Source organism: Sminthopsis crassicaudata, chromosome 4 (assembly GCF_048593235.1).
Source record: "Sminthopsis crassicaudata isolate SCR6 chromosome 4, ASM4859323v1, whole genome shotgun sequence".
Classification (NCBI taxonomy): domain Eukaryota; kingdom Metazoa; phylum Chordata; class Mammalia; order Dasyuromorphia; family Dasyuridae; genus Sminthopsis; species Sminthopsis crassicaudata.
The window spans coordinates 426,095,691-426,115,576 of NC_133620.1; the positions used below are offsets into that span (position 1 = coordinate 426,095,691).

At 38.2% G+C, this 19,886-nt stretch overlaps 1 protein-coding gene across 1 annotated transcript; it reads right to left on the reverse strand.

Moving 5' to 3' along the window:
• Nucleotides 1-6,240: 6,240 nt before the first annotated feature.
• Nucleotides 6,241-11,433, reverse strand: LOC141539718 (retrovirus-related Pol polyprotein from transposon 412). Its single transcript, XM_074262845.1, has 2 exons — nt 11,354-11,433; nt 6,241-11,255 (listed from the first exon to the last, which is right to left on the reverse strand). The coding sequence occupies exon 2, from the start codon at nt 7,841-7,843 to the stop codon at nt 6,842-6,844; it is 1,002 nt and encodes a 333-aa protein (XP_074118946.1). The 5' UTR covers nt 7,844-11,255; nt 11,354-11,433; the 3' UTR covers nt 6,241-6,841.
• Between the last annotated feature and the right edge of the window lie 8,453 nt (nt 11,434-19,886).

Genomic DNA, 19,886 nt, shown 5'->3' on the forward strand with positions numbered 1-19,886 from the left:
ATAAGGAACATCAAGATATAATATAGAAGGAACATGTGGGCATCATGATGATGCCCACAACTGGGAGATTAAATATCTTATGTGAGGAACAGCAAGGAGAGCAGTGTCAGTGGATCATTGAGTACAAAGTGGAATAAGATATAAAAAGAACAGAAAAGTAGGAGGGAGCCAATATTTAAAGGGATATGAATTAATAGAGAACTGGACATTTAGTCCTTAAAGGGACACACTAGAGTTTATTAAGTAGGGAGTTGACATGATCAGACTTTTTTAGGAAGATAAATTTCATATTGGAAGTAGACTGGATTAAAGAGAAACTTGAGGCAGGGAAACCAACCAATAAATATGTTCAATAGCATATAGGGGAAAATATAACTTCAAAAATTAGAAACAAAATGGGTGACCAGTTGAGGAATGACTGAATGAATTATGGCATGTAAATACAATGGAATGTTATTGCAATATAAGGGGAGAAAATATCACTGAAAATTCAAAGAACCACTGGAAGACCTTTGTGCCCTAGTAAGAGTAAAATAAGCAAAACCAGAAAAAAAAATATTCAATGACTATAATTATGTAATCGAAAATAATGCAGATGATTAAATGTACTAGCCAATTATGGCTCCAGAGAACAGATAATGACACAATTTTCTCCTGTCAGTAGAGAGATGGGTAGATTATGAATGTGAAATGTGACAACTCCTAGTAGCAGCCTTTAGCTACTAGTTTTAATTAATTTTTTTTCCTATGGTAGCAGAGATGATTTAATGGAGTAAGAAGTAACCAAGTATTCATTCCTTTATAGTCATCATTTCAATTCTGTCTTTATTCTAGAATATCTTTTTTTCTATTTGGGGACAGGGGATTCCAAAAAAAGAATTGTCCACAAGGACTGTATCCTCTTATGCTCTGAATGTTCATGGAGGCAACGTCAATGAAAAGAGATTGTGGGTAGATTATGAGAAGCAAGGATAAGAGTTGGGGAAATGGTGAATGATCAGAGTCAAAGGGAGCAGAAGACAAAAAGTGACGGAAAATGCAGAGGGCGGAGATAAGTTCAGGAAATCAGCAAGCTGCCAGAGTTAAGGGATGTGGCAAACAGAGGGGAAGTGGTTATTGGCAGGAATCCAAGAAGGCACCAAAAAGTACAAGGTTAAGGCAACCAGAGAAATTCTTGCCTAAATACATGATAGTGGTTCTTTTTTTTTCTCCCCCACCCCCCCTTTTTTCCTAGTCCTAAAAATAAAAGATATGAGTACTATTCAAGTATGGAAATTGTAGGAGCAGATACTACACTTCAATTCCATTTAATTCAACTCTAGGTCAAATGCTCAAAGGAAATTTGATCAATATTAATTCAATATGATGTGAGGGTAACATTAAAAAATTACATTTATATTGTTTATCCTAAATTAAAATGTTGGAAGGATTTGTATTAAAATCTATGCCTCATAGTAATAGAATCTAGAATAACAAATTGAAGATGAAGATACATTTTTCTAATTAATCAACTTGAACAAAGTATAGAATCTTGGACTTGGAAGGGACCTTATAAATAATCTGGTCTATACCCTTAATAGTCTTCTGACCCATTCTATAGCCAAATCTATACCTGGAATACAGAACCAGCATTTTTTGTGCTAGGACTTTCAGACAACTTGCCTATGGACAAATCAGATAAGTCCCTCCAAAAACATACATGTAAGACATACCTAATTCATGACCATTTCCTGGATTGGGCTGGGGGGCAGGACCGGGGAAGCATTCCAGCATAGTCAAAGGGGAAGGCACCAATAGACTCAAACCACTGTACCCATTCACTTTGCCTAAGCTCCCATCTTTCTTCCTTTCACTCTTACCTTCTATGCTTTTGACAGAATCATGGACCAACTAAGAATCAAGAATCAGCAACAAAAAGTTCTTACTCTCCATTTTAGCCACAGCCTAAATGGAAACACAGTTTTTGCTAGAGCTGCACTTCTGTTTCCTCCTCCTCCCTAGAATTAAACTCTATTGCCTACCTCCATGAAATTGTAGACCAGTGGTCTTTCAATCTCTGCATGAACAGTTATCTCCTGCATAAGGAAACTCATTTAAAAAATTTTATTTATTATTGGTGCAACATCCTAAAAACCTTTATTCTATTAAGTGAAGGACTTAGCTGAAATCTATCCCCCATTTGTACATGCTCAAGTTAGAGGATTTCAGTGCATTGATAGGTAAAATGAATGTGCAATTGGAAGATTAGAAGGAAAAATAAATCACATGGAATGCCAGGTCCAGCTTCTCTCCTAGCCTACTATGTACACCTCCCCATCATATACCCCACCCCACACACACACACACACAGACTAGGACTAAGAGGGAGTATGGAGTCACCCTCTCAATCTCAGGGTTGGTCCTGATCTTTCAAAATGATCTCATATTGCATACCTTTTATTTATAATAATGGTAGAAGTCAGTCAATAAGCATTTATCAAACACCTACCATACTCTAAGCATTATTCTAAGAACAAAGTATAAAAAGAAAAGCAAAAGAAAACCTTGCTTCTTGTTATAGTAGTGGTGGTTATAGTTGTGGTTGTGTATTGTTGTTGATTGTTATTGTTGTTTATCCTGATCCTGCCTAATTCTCCATGACTTCTTTTTTTTTTGGGGGGGGGGGAGTTCTTGAAAAAATATACTATAGCAGTTTGCCATTCCTTTTCCAAATCATTTTACAGATGGGGAAACTGAGGCAAACAGGGTTAAGTAACTTGCCCAGGAGCTTACAATTTATTGCTAATACTCAAAGAGAGTTAAAAGATGTTTATATTTCATTTGAACTCAATGTTGGATATCTGGTGAAATGGGTACTGTAGGAATTAACACCCCTAATTTGGAGTTCATGACTTTAGGAGAGGGAAGTAGGGAAGACAGAAAGGAAGAAAAGGAGGAAAGATTTATTAAACCACAAGGACAGCACTAAGTGCATTGCAATTATTTTCTTGTTTTATTTTCACAATAATCCTGGGAACTAGGTGCTATTATTATGCCCATTTTATAGTTGAGAAAACTGAAGCAACTGTGTTAAATGATTTGCCCAGAGTCACACAGCTATTAATGTCTGAATCTAAATTCGAATTCACTCTTCCTGACACCAGGTCTAGTGTTCTATCCATAGTGCCATCTAGCTGTCTTTAGTCCAATTCCCTCATTTTACAAATAAGGGAATTGAGGCTCAGAAAGTTTATATAATTAGGTCATACTGAGAGAATCAGGATTTGAACTTACATCTTCCTGTAAAGAGAGTAGCACTGTCTTAGCTACAGGTCTTCTGTTTTTGTGTACTTTCTACTTTTACTCTCTTTTTCTGCCATCTATTCCTCAAGCCAGCCAGGAGAGAAGAAACTAAGAGCAGGGAGGAGTTTGAGAAGGTAAAGGGAAGAGATATGATATCCTCGGTTTATCTGGTACATTAGGAAGCATATTTACACACCATATTTAATTTGATCTGTATTACCATCCTTTAAGACAGACAGGACAGGTATTGTTACTCCCATTTTAAAGTTACAAAGAAAATTTAGTAATTATCCACTTACTTCAAAATGGTACCTTATAGAAATCTCAGGTTTCCTGCCCCTGCCACATATACCAAACAACTGATGTTCAGGAATAATGAGAGAATATGAGACCCATTATCTATACTCCCTTTCTCCATCTCTTCCCTTCCTAATTGGGGAAGGGAAATTTACCTTTGCCAAGTTGGTTTTCAATCTTATTGCCTGCCAATGTACATTTACCTCTCTTTTTTTCTGAAAACCTCATTTTCTTATGGTCAGTAGATTTCTTTAGTCATATCCTCACTTCTCCAAGATTCTCCATAAGTCAATTAATTGTACTATATGAACAAATCTATCAATTCCTTAACAATAGAGAATGTGAAACAAGATCATTATTTGAGAATAGTAGTCTTATCAATAGAAGATTCTGTTTGCAATAGGGAAATAATTTGAGCAGAATTATGTAGATTCAATTCAATTTGACAAACGCTTAATAAGCTCCTAGTATTTTCCAGATCATAACCTCCATTATGAGAATATGAAAATGGAAAATAGCATAATTATCTGCCTTCATATAATTTATAATCTAATAAAGAAAATATAACAACCATAAATAGGTTTCATACAATGTAAAATTTGATAGGGACAAAGGAATGATCTAGACAAAGTTCTGCAGGAAAATCTGAAAAAGGAGCACCAATCAATTAATAACCAACAAATATTTAGCAAGAACAGTTAATATGCCAAGTACTATGCTAGGAGTACAAAGACAAAAGTGAAATAATCTCTGACCTTAAGGAGCTTACATTCTAATAGAAAGGACAGCATGGGAGGGGGAGAAGTGTGTGGGGGTATTGGGGGGGTGTGAGAGAGAGACAGGGACAGAGAGATAGAGAAACAGATACAGAGAGACAGAGAAAGAGGGAGAGAGATGAGAGACAAGAGAAAGTAAAAGAAAGGGGGAGAACAGAGAGAGAGAGAGGCAGACACACAGAGACAGAGATAGAGACAAAGACAGAAACAGAGTCAAAAAGAAAGACAGAGCACTACATTAGATAGAGCACTGGGCTTGGAACCAGAAAGATTCATCTTCCTGAGTTCAAATCTAAACTCAAATACAAGCACCTTGTATTGCCATCATTCCCATTTTATAGATAAGAAAACCAACTTGACCAGAAACATACAGCTAATCATATCTGAAATAGGATTTGAACTTAGATTTTCCTGACTCTGAATCTAGTTTTTTTAACCTCTGTCATCTAAAAGATTCTCAGCATCATCCCTACTGTAGAAGTATGTGTGGTACGGAAATGGTGAAGGGTCACCATTTAATAAAAAAAGCTGGAGAGAGCTCTAGAGAAAAGCAAAGTTTATTGTACATTCTCGCGAGAAGGGCGTCCCACTCTTCGAGTAGACTATCGAAGAGAGGAAGCGCCTCCTGTGGGCAGGACAGCACCTTTAATCCCTAACGCAAAACGCCCCCTCCCACCACTGACCCTCATCCTCATTGGCTGAGAGTCTTACATTCTAAACGCGAGATCTACCCATGAAATTGAACTTGACCAATAAGTACATAGTTGCCCATATTTGGATGAAATAGGGAGATGTCATAGGAGGGGAAGGCAATGCCCTTTACTTGAACTTCAAAGTCCTTCAGGCCTACTAGAATTCTGAAGTAGATGAAGCCTTACTCGATTTTCGCAACTGTCTTGAGAGATCTCACCTCATCTCATTCAGTCCCTCCTCTTATTTGTACATTGAGATCTCTTCAAATTTTTGTAACATAACCTCACATTCCCTATCAAATTCCTCGTTTCCTTCTGGTTCTTGTTGCCACTGTTTTACTGGCTCCCATCCTTGTCCTTTTAATACCCTCAATCTAACAGACCCCTCAGCTTTTTCCTCTAGCCTAACCATTCCAGATAATGAATTTCGGACAATTCTGGTTATTAATCTGATCAAACAAGGGATGTAGATAGGGATGTAGATAATCTCTACAACTGCCTGAAGCCTAATTATCCTGTTCAACATGTATATTGGAGTTCTATATCCCCAACTTCCATCTTGAGCCCAGGTCGCTGGCCCATACTCTTTGACTATTCTTTCTGGAGGCCAGGCCTCACCCCAACCATTTGCATCTCCAGTCCAAGTGATGGAGGTATCTAAACTCCGTTTCCCCCTTCCCAAATTATCATACAACTGAATCCCTAAATATTGGTTTGCCTGTTCGGGAAGAAAGAAAACTTTTGGCCTTATTAGTCCAATATAACAATTCCCTGTCCAATTAAGAGGCAGATGAGTATAGGCAGTTAAACCACAGATCCAATAATGACCCTTTAGAGCAGGTTGTTCCCTTGGAAATATGTCTGAGCTATTCCTTGTAAAAGGGTAATATTGTTGGTCTCTCGTCCCTAGGGGGCTTCCCCCACAAAGGGGTCATACTGGCATTTTCATAAACCTTGCTCTTTTCTCCAACTACAATTGGCAACTGGCCACTGGCCTGTTAGATTAGAGGTACTCCAAAATGTGGAAAACAGAGTCCCATGTTGCCCGGGTGTCCCTGGGGTGACATTATACCAACCCCATTGGTAACTGTACCCAATGTATATGTTCCCTTTCCTCTTATTCTCTTTTATACATCTCAATACATCCCATTCTACTTCACTACACTCAGCAGTAGTGACTTGCTGATAGCAATATCCCTGCTCTCCTATTTCTGGGAGAGCATTCAAGGTACAGTCTTTCCAGTCCTTTCCACACTTCAATTGAGGATTCCTCCCCGTATCCCGCCAATATTTAGACATTTTTGTACAGTCAATTGTCTTTGGCCTCAGGTCTGTTCTCGAATAGGTCCACTCACAAACACTATTTCCCAGCTTCAAACCTCATCCTGTCTGATTTAAGCAGTATTTCCCTTTCCTATCTTCTGTCAATGACCACTGATGTTTCTCTTCTAAATTCCAGAAACCGGTCCCATTATGAATTTGGGATCTGTTGCTAAGGATCCAGGCTGGGCTTAAGGGGACAGGTACCCATGGCCATTGGTTCAATTGTTGGGATCCACCACAGATCCAACAATTTGATAAGTTAAATGTCCTCCCTATATTCTGCATGAGCAGGAGAAATTGGTTCTCATCTCTAGAAGGTCATAAGGAAATAGATAAACCCAAAGCTTAGGGAGAGCCTCATAATGTTCAACTATTATAACACCGTGAAGTTAAGGTGAACTTCCCAAAGGAAAATATATCAAATCACAAACAGGCAAAGAGACCCAAAGTAAGAAAAGAGAAGTCATACAGTTACAATGCACTGGATTCAGAATCAGTGTTCCCATTCAGTGGAGGTCCCCTCCTCTTATGTAATTGGAGGTCTCCCCTGTCTTCAACTGTCCACTCTGATAAAGGTGGCGCCACAGGTCCTTTTGTCCTGGTGTGGTGTGTCCAGCCTCGTTCCTGGGTGCGAATCGCAGTATCTGAAGTCAGTATCACTTGGTAGGGTCCGTCCCAGCACGGAGTCAGCTTCTCGTCCTTCCAGGAACGGATCAGCACCCAATCTCCAACCTGAATTCTATGAACAGGGAAACCTAGAGGAGGAGTCTGAGCTATTAGCCCTTTTTGTTGAAGTCCTTGCAAATGTTCCAGCAATGATTTAACATATCTCTTAACAAACAAATCCTTAGTTTCTAAAATAGGGTCCCAGTCTCCCTTAGGATAAGCCTGGAAAGGATGACCATACAATAATTCATAAGGTGAAAGCCCAATATCTCTACGTGGCTTGGTCCTGATTCTAACCAGAGCGAGAGGAAGGCATTTCGTCCAAGGTAATTGGGTCTCTAAAGATAACTTAGTCAGCTGCCATTTTATTTCTTGGTTCATCCTTTCTACTTTCCCAGAGGAGGGAGGATGCCAAGGGGTATGGAGATCCCAAGTGATTTCTAAGGCCCTAATCAGATTCTGCAATACCTGGGCAGAAAAATGTGTTCCCTGATCCGAGTCTATCCTCTCCACCATTCCGTACCTAGGAATAATTTGTTCTAATAAGACCTTACTTACTGTCGAGGCAGTTGCTCGGCCTGATGGGAATGCCTCCACCCATGAGGTCAGATGGTCCACTATGACCAGCAAGAACTCGACCCACTGGTGGCAGCTCAGTAAAGTCCACCTGGATGCTTTGGAATAGTCTGATTCCAGGAGGTCGTCCCCCTTTTGGAAATTGGCGTTGGGCAGCCCTGTTAGTCCTTCGACAAACAAGACAACCGTCCACCAGTTGTCGAGCCATAGTATATAGGCCGGGGGAAACATACCTTGTCAGTATAGCATCACACAGGTTTTGGACATCCCAATGGCTGCCCTGGTGCAGTTGCTGAAGGACTTGCCTCATACTTGCTTTGGTCAGTACCTCTCTGCCGTCAGGTAAGAGCCATCGTCCTTCCGAGTTCTCAACTGCTCCGAGAGTTGAGGCTTTCTCTTTTTCCTCCTGAGTAAAACTAGGAGAGGGTAGACTAGGGGGAAGTACAGGTATCAAAGCCATTATATGAGGGATTTCCTGATCTCCGGCTCCCTTGGCCTCCCGGTCTGCTAATCTATTTCCCCTTACCTCAAAAGAATTTCCCATCTGATGTCTCTTTACATGTATTACTGCTATATTCCTAGGAGTCAGAATATTTTCTAGTATCTCTCTGACTAGTGTATGATGAACCAGTTCTTTACCTTTACTGTTTACATATCCTCTTTCCTCCCAAATCCTCCCAAATACATGCACCACACCCCAGGCATATTTAGAATCAGTATATATATTCCCAACTTGGTCACGCAATAATTTTAACGCTTGATTTAAAGCATACAATTCACAGCAATTCACAAGTTTGAGCAGACCAATGGGCAGGTAGACTGCCCTTGGTAACAGTGTAAGTTCTAACAAACCCATTTCTTTTCCCATTTACCATCCTAGAAGAACCATACATAAATTCTAAACAAATATTTATCATAACCTTGTGTTGATAACAATAAGGAATTTGTCCCAATGAGTTTATATCCAAGTAGATCTTTCATAAGTGAACATTATTCATACAAATCAGTTTGTTTTTAAAAACATCCAATGCAAATACAATCATATACAGAATGTCTAATTCCACACAAGAGAATTCAAGAAGTTTTGATAATAGATTCCCATTAACTTGTAATGGGAGAGACATTCTGCTATTCTGAAACATAAGGTCTTATCAAGTATTCTGATAGAGGCAGGGGGGGGTTTTTGCAGAACTAAGAGGCAAGGAAACTGAGGCAGGACTGAGTCAGCTCAATAATTCAAAGTTAAAACATAAGCTAGCCAATCATAGTCTAGCAAATTTTCAGCTAGAGTCCCCTGTAAAGGCCTTTTGTCTCTGCAGCCTTCTCCAAACCCAGCATCTGCTAAAATCAGGTGTGTCTAGCTAGTGGACAGGTAAAGAGCTTTTTCAACTTTTTGCAGCCTCTCCCTTATCTGTAGAGACAAGAGAGCGAGACAAAAGGAGACCTTTTGTCAATCGCAGCAATTCTTAAAAGAATTGTAACGAGCATAGAGCTCTAACAACGATCCAGGCCAGAAGCAACCTGGATGTCCGGTGCAAAAAAAGAAAAAAAATCTTTTACCTTTTCCAGAGTTCTATTCAGTACCCAAATTATGTCTATTTTCGAGGTCCTTCATCAGGGAACCAAAATGATGAGGTAAGCAAAGAGTAAGTAGTTTCCAATTAGGCCTGAACTGAAATAAGACATCAGTTTTTCCCAACTTTCTGACCAGTTGAAATCTCAGTTTCCCTTCCCCCCTGTTTACAGAAATTATCATATTATACACAACAGACTAGTAAATTTCCCAAAATAGCAATAGTCATACAGTTTTATACAGCAATAGTTCTGTTCTCCAGGGGACAAAAAGGAAGCAGGATTAAAATCGTGATCTTGGATTATGGAACATTCTTTTCTAATAGTATTGCCTCATGTTTCAACACTATGGAATCTGTGAGCCATCTCCCAGCCCTCTAGATTTAATATTGTTCTAACTTGAATACCCCTTCATTTCATCTTCTCTGCATATTTAATAGGGGATTGATTGTCAAAAGTTCTTTCCCCACCATGATCATGCAAGACATGAAAAACGCATCTGAATATAGATCTATAGTCAGGAACTTGGGATTGGGGTTCCAGAGATTGCCAGCTTCGTCTCAAAAAGAAAGGCAAAGTGGGAGCGGTCCTAGCACTGTATATCTCACTGACCACTTGGCTCTGATTACAAACATAAGAGGAAGAACCAGGGGCATGATTTAAGGCAGTTTTACTTCAGGTAGCTGTTCTAATTTTAACCATCCCACCTCCAGATGGTGGAGTTTAACGACCTATGCAAACAGTTATACCTGAATTCAAAACTCCATAAATATTAGATTCAGTCCCAAAAGATTTTATCTAAATGTAGGCTGTTCCTTTAAACAGTAGAAATAATTAATATCTAAATCAGCAAGGAGGTGCAGTTATTAAAAACAAACTAACAAACAAAAAAAAAACCCACTATACTTAATGGGAGGAGGGACCTCTCCACGTGGTCACCCTTCCCCCACACCACCATAGCTCCATTTAAACTATTAATTACTTTTACAAATCAATCTTTCCTGTCCCGTCTTTAAGTAAATATATGTATATATATTTTTAAACTTTACACTTCAATGTTTGCACGTAACTGACCCAAATTTCATAAAACTTAATACATGCCCAACAGAGCTGACAAACACTTAAGGCATAGCTCAGTTACAAATTACCCAATATCTCTAGCTAACATACCATCTAAGTAGGGAGATACAACCACAATCTCCCCTAAGTAAGTTACCAGCATTTTGTTTTAAAAACCTATGTTTTAACTTAAAATCCCAATCACAGCTTTAAATTCCCAATAATATAAAGCTACTTTGCTATCAGATTTAAAACAATGAACTTCACCAAATAGCGGTTTCTTTCCCCTGGCCCCCGTGGCCCTGCTGCAGTCAGGACACGTGGGAGGAAGAGGAAGGAAGCCACCATCTTCACTGGCTCAATCCCACAAACTTCCCCATGTACAGGGTTTCTGATCCCAAATGGGATCTACTAATAGCTATTTCTGGTCAGCTGGAAAGACCCCTGCTTCAAAAGACCTAGTTCTCCTCCCCGCCCGCAGGCCCCTGGAAGAGCTAATGGAATTAAATCCTCTCAGGTCCTTCCTTTCAGGTACCATTTAATCCTTTTGGTACCACCAGTCTGCAACAAAACAACAATACCTTATCATCTTTTTCTTGCTTTTTATTTTTCCTCATATTTTGGCAGTTTGTTCCAATTACTTAATTTATCTCCCAAGGGAATATCTACCGGTATTTTCTGATATTTTTCTCATTTCTCTCCGCGAGGGCTGGCTGGGACTAGGCCACACCCATTGAATTTGGAAGGAGTTTAACAGACTCCTAAACGCCCAAACACGCTAACAGTCGCCTGTTAGCTCAGTCACCCAGGAAGGCCTAGCTCTCTTCCTGTCTACCGTCTACAGCCCCCTCCAGAATCTATAACTAGACTCAAGGGGCTACACAGGACGCTTACCTCCACTGGGTTGCTGCGCAGCAAATTTCTTGACTGATCTGTCCTCCACCAACCGGTTGGGATTTTCACCGCGGAGTTTCCGTTGCTTTTCTCTGAGTTTCTCCACTTCGGGTCCACTCTACGTCAGGGAGCAAGGAGAAGCCCCTGGAAGCTGGCGGGCTGCCTAAATCAAGGCAGGGCGCCATCCCACTAGCACCCAGGAGTTCACTTACTCACCGAGTAAAGGATCCCGGACGAGCCCCCAAACTGTGTGGTACGGAAATGGTGAGGGGTCACCATTTAATAAAAAAGCTGGAGAGAGCTCTAGAGAAAAGCAAAGTTTATTGTACATTCTCGCGAGAAGGGCGTCCCACCCTTCGAGTAGACTATCGAAGAGAGGAAGCGCCTCCTGTGGGCAGGACAGTACCTTTAATCCCTAACGCAAAACGCCCCCTCCCACCACTGACCCTCATCCTCATTGGCTGAGAGTCTTACATTCTAAACGCGAGATCTACCCATGAAATTGAACTTGACCAATAAGTACATAGTTGCCCATATTTGGATGAAATAGGGAGATATCATAGGAGGGGAAGGCAATGTCCTTTACTTGAACTTCAAAGTCCTTCAGGCCTACTAGAATTCTGAAGTAGATGAAGCCTTACTCGATTTTCGCAACTGTCTTGAGAGATCTCACCTTATCTCATTCAAGTAGAAGAGAGCTACTCAGAAGTGAGGATTGTTTTGCATTTGTATGCTTTAAGAAATCTTACTAGGAAAAAAAAAAAAAAAACAGTACCAGGTAGCCATGTTATTAAGTATCTTGGCACTTGGTTAGGATAGTCCTTGGAAAACAAATATCATTAAGGTACAGAGCTGAAACTGGTAACTCTTGAAGCTGGGGGCAAATTCAGTTGAACAAAGGAAAGAATAAAGACCATGGGTCAGTCATGCTAGGAAAGGGGAAAGCATATCCCCCAGATACTCTAGTCCATAGCACTGTAAAATAGATCATTCTAGTATCCCATCTGCTCCAGGGAGACGGGGAGGGTACTTACAGTTGCAGATCTCTTAACCCATGGGAGGGGAAGATGGCATAAAGGAAGCATTCCCCGAAAAATGTATACCATAGATATGAGACCCTAACATGTCAGCTTGGAGTAGGATAAGTGAGGAGGTCCTAGATCCACTAGGTGGGGTGGGCAGAGAAAGCCTGAAGTACTGATAAGATTACTCCTTGAGGCAAGCAGGGAAGGGCACTAATGGGAATCAGTGAAACTTTACAATCCACACGGGTGGAGGTCTTGAGTAGCTTCACTTTATTGTATCTAATCAGAAAACTGAGTTATGTTAACCCCCTGAGGTTAAATTTGCCCTATAAATCTGTCCATGGCCCTCAAAATCTCTATTGAATACCTTTTAGGTTAGCCTGCCCTGCCTTATAAATGTCTTTTTTCCCCATCCCCTCCTCCAGGGCTCTTGTATCTTTCTATTAATCCCATCCTTCCCCATGCCTCATAGGATCTAACTATATGTTCTCCCAACTTGTGGTACCTATTTTACCTCTTCATTTTGACTGTTACCTCTTCTAAATAAATGTCCTTTTTTGCAAAGAGAATGACCATTGTAAATTCATCCCATTACCGAACCCCAACATTTCATGCCAAACCCAACATTTGATGCCAGTTGTTCTCCTAAATCTCATCATTTAGTGCCTGAATATCAATTTCATCATTTGGTATGCTGAACCTCAAACATGATAAGGGAAGCCTAGTATATTGTGTAAAACAGTAGAAATCTAAGGTATATGAGAACATTGCACATGAAGTTCGTTTCTTCATTCTGGGACAAAACCTTAGTCATTCTAGCCTAGTTATAGCTCTGCTAGGGAATCAGGGGAACATAGCTCTAGAACTGAAAAAGGTTTCAAAAGTCATCCAGACCAAAGTCTTCATTTAACAAATGTGGAAACTTTCCAAAGGTCACTTAACCAGGTGGGTGCTAAACTGGAATCCTAACTCGGGTCCCAGGACTTCAAATTCAGCAGGCAAGTTCAATAATCTCTCTAGTGTACCATACTTTCTCCAATAATCTGTATGAATGTCCTCCTGTCACCCCAGTTTACATATTTCATATCCCTTGAAGCTCTGTAATTCTATGATTCATTGATGATTAAATTCAGCAAAGCCCAGTGTCTATGCTATAATAGGTATGTGTTACCCCAGGAATCCAAAGCAGTAACCCCGCCTCTAACACTACCCCCACCCTGATTTCTCAGCAAGACATTCAACCTGAGGCATCACAAGTTCTAACAGTGACAAGGCAGGCACAATCCAAAGTAAACTTTCTTGGGTTGGGCAAAAGCAATACATATATATTTCCCATAGGAAGAAAGAAATTTTTCTTCAAAGTACACAAGTGCAACTTCTGGGGAAAATGGGAAAATTCTCTCCCATTTCTAATCCCCACCAAGAGATGGATGTGATTTTGATATACCCATACAGGAAATATTTTTTAATAGGGAAAAAATGTATAGTTTTATTTTTAACATTCACAGGACTTTAGAAGTAAAAACAAACCAACTCCTTAGGTGTGGGTTGATCCAATCAGAAAGCTCTGATTAGTGTGTGTTTATCCGAATGGAAACTTTTGAGGCCCCTATCTACTAACAAATACTACCTCCTCCCAATTTTTGACATATTTCACTCAGTCTAGGTAAGTCACTTGGCAAAATGAAGTCAACTTCCTAGAAAAATAGATAAGATTCCTTGGAAGCAAGATAAGCAGCAAGTTAGAAGCTTAAAGAGGATTACAAATTTAATACTAGATGAGATCTTAAAGTTCATCTAGTCTAACGTAAATATGTTACAGATCAAGAAACAGAAGGCAGGGAACTTGTGTAATTCACCCAAAAGGCAATGTTTCCCACAAGATGAAAGGGAAAAAAAAAAAAAAAAAAAAAAAAAGGACTTAAATTCAGATCCTTTCATTCCAAAGTCAATGGCCTTTCTCCCTTGCCATATTATATCTCTATGTTTTAATTTTTTCTTTTTTCTTTTGAATTTAGCCATCATGAACAAACATGAATACTTTACTATTTAAAAAAAACAAACAAAAAAGGGTTGCATATGAAACTGAGTTTACATTAGTATAATTTGGGTTTAAGCTTATAGTAAGTTTTAAGTTTTTATTTATATATCTATCATTTATTTTATGTATTTATACTATTTTATATTATATAAATTTATACATCTATACTATGTACTATATCTTAAACATACAATATTAAGATAGATTGTATTTATATATGTATTTTATATTAAATTTAGCACAAGAGCAACAAAACTTCCCTGGTTTTTTTCCCCTAACCATTTTTATTATTTTCTTTGATTTTTTAAAATTTCTTACTGATTCTTCTTTCTTCTTTTTTCACATCTTTATCAGTAGTCACTAACTTACCCTCTTCCCTCAGAACTTCTCTTTATAAGAGTCCAGCAAAACATATCAGTACATTGAATGTATCTGTAAACATAAATGTATCTTTGTGTAAATGTGTGCAAAATACATGATGTTTAAATCACCAATTCTAAAGGCAGCTGAAGTCACAAACTTGTGCATATCATAACTAGCATTAAATAGCACTTCAGAATTTGCAAAGTACTTCATTTACATCTTCTCAGTTGCTTTTCATAATAACTCTGAGTGGGAGGCATTATAATTACTCCCTTCTCCCCATTTTATAGGTGGGAAAACTGAAGCTGAGTGACATTAAATGACTTGTCCAAGTGACCAAAACAGTATTTGAACTCAACTCTTCCTAGTTCCAGATCCAGCATTTCTACCCATTGCTCCCCCTAGATGATCCACCTTTGGCATCCTATGCAATCATTTAATGGTTTTTAAAAATATATTTCAACATACTTTGAAGCAGACTCCCATTTCTCTGTTTTAGCAGAGAGGGTGACCCTAATCATAGTTATGAGGAGCCTCACCACATGGTAAAGAAATTATCCAACTTTAGCTAGACTGGTCCTTGAATGTCAGACATACAGTCCATGAATAGATCTGTTCCAAGCCTTTTCAGCGTGAGAAAACATGTCACTGCTAATGCTATGCTGGCAAACTTTTAGGATCCTCTCTATACCCTAATGAAGCATCAAAATAGGACATTGTTGGAAATAAAACTTTTTTTTTTAATATAATTTATTTAATTAATTTTTACAAAAATTTTATGCATAGGTAATTTTCCATCATTAACAATTGCAAAACCTTTTGTTTCAACTTTTCCCCTCCTTCCCCCCCACCCTTTCTCCCAGATGGCAGGTTGACCAATACATGTTAAATATGTTAAAGTATAAGTTAAATATAATGTACGTATACATGTCCAAACAGTTATTTTGCTGTACAAAAAGAATCGGACTTTAAAAGTATACAAGTAGCCTGTGAAGGAAATCAGAAATGTAGGCAGACAAAAACATAGGGATTGTGAATTCTATGTAGTGGTTCATAGTCATCTCCCAGAGTTCTTTCGCTGGGTGTAGCTGGTTCAGTTCATTCCTGCTCTATTAGAACTGATTTAGTTCATCTCATTGTTGAAAATGGCCACATCCATCAGAATACATCCTCATACAGTATTGTTGTTGAAGTATATAATGATCTCCTGGTCCTGCTCATTTCACTCAGCATCAGTTGATGTAAGTCTCTCCAGGCCTTTCTGAAATCATCCTGCTGATCATTTCTTACAGAACAATAATATTCCATAACATTCATGTACCACAATTTATTCAGCCATTCTCCAATTGATGGACATCCCCTCAGTTTCCAGTTTGTGGCCACCACAAAGAGGGCAGTCACAAACACTTTTGCACATACAGGTCCCTTTCCCTTCTTTAAAATCTCTTTGGGATATAAGCCCAGTAGTAATGCTGCTGGATCAAAGAGTATGCAAAGTTTGATAACTCTTTGAGCATAATTCCAAACTGCTCTCCAGAATGGCTGGATGTATTCACAATTCCACCAAAAATGTATCAGTGTCCCAATTTTCCCACATCCCTTCCAATATTCTTCATTATCTTTCCCTGTCATTTTAGTCAATCTGACAGGTATGTAGTGGTATCTCAGAGTTGTCTTAATTTGCAAGGAAATAAAAGTTTTGATAGATCTACTATTATTTGAACATTCTACAGGATTAATTTCATGTCCTAATTTTTTAATCAGTATTTTAAAAATAACATAATATACTATGCTTGGTTTTTTGTTTTGTTTTGTTTTGTTTTCTGAAGAGCTTTAAAAAAAAAAAAAAAAAAAAAAAGATCTGCAGACCACTCATAATTGGGTTAAGGCAGATCTTTTCATGAGGGGGTTGAATAAAAAAGGTCTTGATCACTTGCTTAAAGCTAAGTTGAGGTGAATTCATTCTTTTCACATGTTCCCCATCCCAGGATTCAAATGTTACAGCAAGTCTTTCTGAATCTCAGATAAATATAAATAATAATCTTCATATGCTTTTCAACTCCTATCATTCTATAAGTAGCTAGTACCTGGACCCAGCAGATTGTTTTGAAACTTCCATAAGCCACAAATAGGCATTTTGTAACAAACCAATGGTGAAGGCTGGATAGTGCAGACATTGTTTTGCACTGATGATATCACAGTAAAGTTCTCTGATCCCTTTATAATACAATATTACATAACATATTAGATGAGGTTTTAAAAAAGAACTTAAAAAAGAATTTAAGAGTTGAGACAGAGGTACAGTTGGTACAATGGAAAGCATTCTAGATTTGGCATCAGAGGACTCAAGTTTGATTTTTACTTCTGGTTTTTACCATTTGGATGGCCTTGAGTATGTTCCTTAATTTGACTTTAGTTTCTTCAACTGAAAACAGAAAGGAGTTGAATTAGATGAACTACAAGGTCCTTTTCAATTCAGAATCAATGATCTTATGATCCCAAATTGGGACTTGGAATTCTTCTTGGAGAAAATAATATTTGAATTTGACTGCAAAGAATGGTTTAAAATTAAACATGAAAAGAGGAAAGGAAATATTTGAGAGATAGGGATCAGCATGAATAAAGTAATAGGAATAGGGCAAGATATATTCAGAAAAGGCAAAGAGTTAATGTAGCTTGGCAGAATTGTAGAGTGATTATAGTTTTAGAGAAAAATATGAAATAAGACTAGAAAGATATGATGACTCCAAATTATAGAAAGCTTTGAATGCCTTCCCTTTACCCTGCTATCTCATCTGAACACTTTCCCATTTCTTACCTCCTCTCTACTATTGAATATCTGGGATTGTTTACATTCAGTGGTTCCATTTCCATACCATCTATATTCTTTTTAATTTCGTTTTATATGACATCTATCCCCACTACTCCATTGAACCTGCTCTCTCAAATCTAATGGCTTTTTTTCCAGCCTCGTAGATCCCAGCCACATTCAACACTATTAGCTACTACTCCCTACTGATTGTTCCATCTTCTTTCAATTTTAGAGATACCACTCTTTTTTTATTCCCTTACCATTTAACTGTTCCTTCTCTATATTGTTGGCTTGTTCGTTATTCTTCCCATAAAGGTTTATCCTTGATACTCTGCTCTCTTCTCCATTTCTCCTGCCCATCTTCCCTCACTTCTCTCCTTTTCCTTTTCCTCCTTCCTTCTTTATACACATTTTCTCTCTCTCTGCAATTTCTTTCACTCTCTTGGTTTTAACAACCACTTTTATCTATGGCAGAAGACTGCCATATCTATATTACTAGAAACTCTTCTGCATTTCAAACATGTATCTTAAACTACTTATAAGAAATAACACCTCCAAATTTCTCTGTGCTTATCTGTCAGAATAATAGAATTATAGAATTTAAGAGTTGGGACAGAGGTCAACATCCAAATACTCCCACCTTGACCTCACAAAGAACTGTTTCATCAAGATGCCTAAGAAATGGCCAACCAGCTTCTTTCTGAACCCCTCCAATGAGAGACTATCTACTATCTCCCAATTCAGTTTAGTTTATAAAGAGATCTCTTACTTGTTAGAAAGTCATAAAACCTAATTTTTCCATTCTAACTTCTGTCCATTGCTCATGGTTTACACCACCTGAAGAAAAATCTCTCTTCCACATGATAGCTCTTTAAATGCTTCTTAGATAACTACTATGATCTCCCTAAGTCTTCTCTTTCCCAAGTTGAGGATTTCCAGTCATCCAAGTGTTGGGGTAGCTAAAGCAAAGAAGTTACTCATTAGGGTGGCCACAGAGTACTAAATTTTTTGATTATATCAACTCTTGATATCATCAACTGAGTCACTGAAAGAATATAATATGTATAGATGGAATGGGTACCCCACATGGATAAAATCACAACTCCTTGAAATATGTAAATATGGAAGCAAGTATAATTCACACCTTCTAGCACTCAGAGAGACAAGAAGCCTTCAAACTTCTGTCATGGAATCAATCTGGCTTTCTCCAGAACACTTGAAAGACTGATTTGAAACTGTCCATTATCATATGACATTCTCATATGACATATTTTCCAGTCCTCTCCTGGCCTGGACTCCCTTCATCCAGATGCTTTCCAGCTTGTTTATTTGTTTCCTAAAATATGGTGCTTGGTGACTTGCCCAGGGCAAAATACAATGAAATTAGTGCCTATTGAGTAAAGTTTAATTTCCTTAGCATAGCTTTTAAAACTTTCCTCACAACAGTGCTTTAACATAGGAGCCCAAATATAATTATCACTTTTATAGTCTAAATGTTCCCATTTATGTGGTACTTCAAAGGACTTTTCTTCACAAAATCCTTGCAGTCAGCAGTGCAAGTAGTATTATTCCCATTTTACAGATGACGAAACTAAAGCTCAGCAAAATCTACTAACTTGTCCAGGGTAATAAATGGTGAGCTAGGACTCAAGCCCAAATATTCTGAGTCCTCAGTCAGTATGCTTCTTACCTCCACTCTCCATTCCCTACTCCTACTAAATAGCTCTAGCTATCTAGAAATCACAAACAACCTTTTAATGGTCCATTTTGAAAATTCAAATCAAACATTTAAAAACAGAAAGACATGATGGTGAACAGACACAATATAACTAGAAAATATTTTGGCAATCTGTGACCTAAAATGACAAAAATTAATGGGGACTCTGACTATATTCTATAATAACATCAGCTAACTAACCAACACACATGGAAATTGAACATGATTGAGGACAGCATAGACTTTGAGTAAAGGTCTTATTTAAGAGATAAAGAATAAAATGGCTTTAACGTACTTTGGATATTTACTAAGTTGTAAAGGACTTAAACTGAGAAAAATTGGCCATTGAAAAATAACTAATAATTTCCTTATGAGTTCTATGCAATGACAAAGTCAATGTATTTATATATATATATATATATATATATATATATATATATATATATATATATATATATATATATGTCTCTGTCTAAAATGAGCAGGGGCAAGGGAGACACATTAATTGAGATATATCCTGTGTATTTCTCACTAGCAATAAACTTGCCTCATTCAGACAATTCAAAGAGCTTGTAATTGGAACAGAATCTCATGAACAGTCAAAGCCAATAGAATACTTAGGATACTAAACATCTTTTATGGGCTTGACCCTGAATTAATGGCAGAGGTTAGAAATTGTGGCAATTCTGACATTGCTCTGCCTGGCTCTCTGTTTTCTGGAGAAAGCATCACCAATGAACTTTCTGTCACTCAAACCAGACTTTTTGGAGAAACTACCTATGCTGGACTGA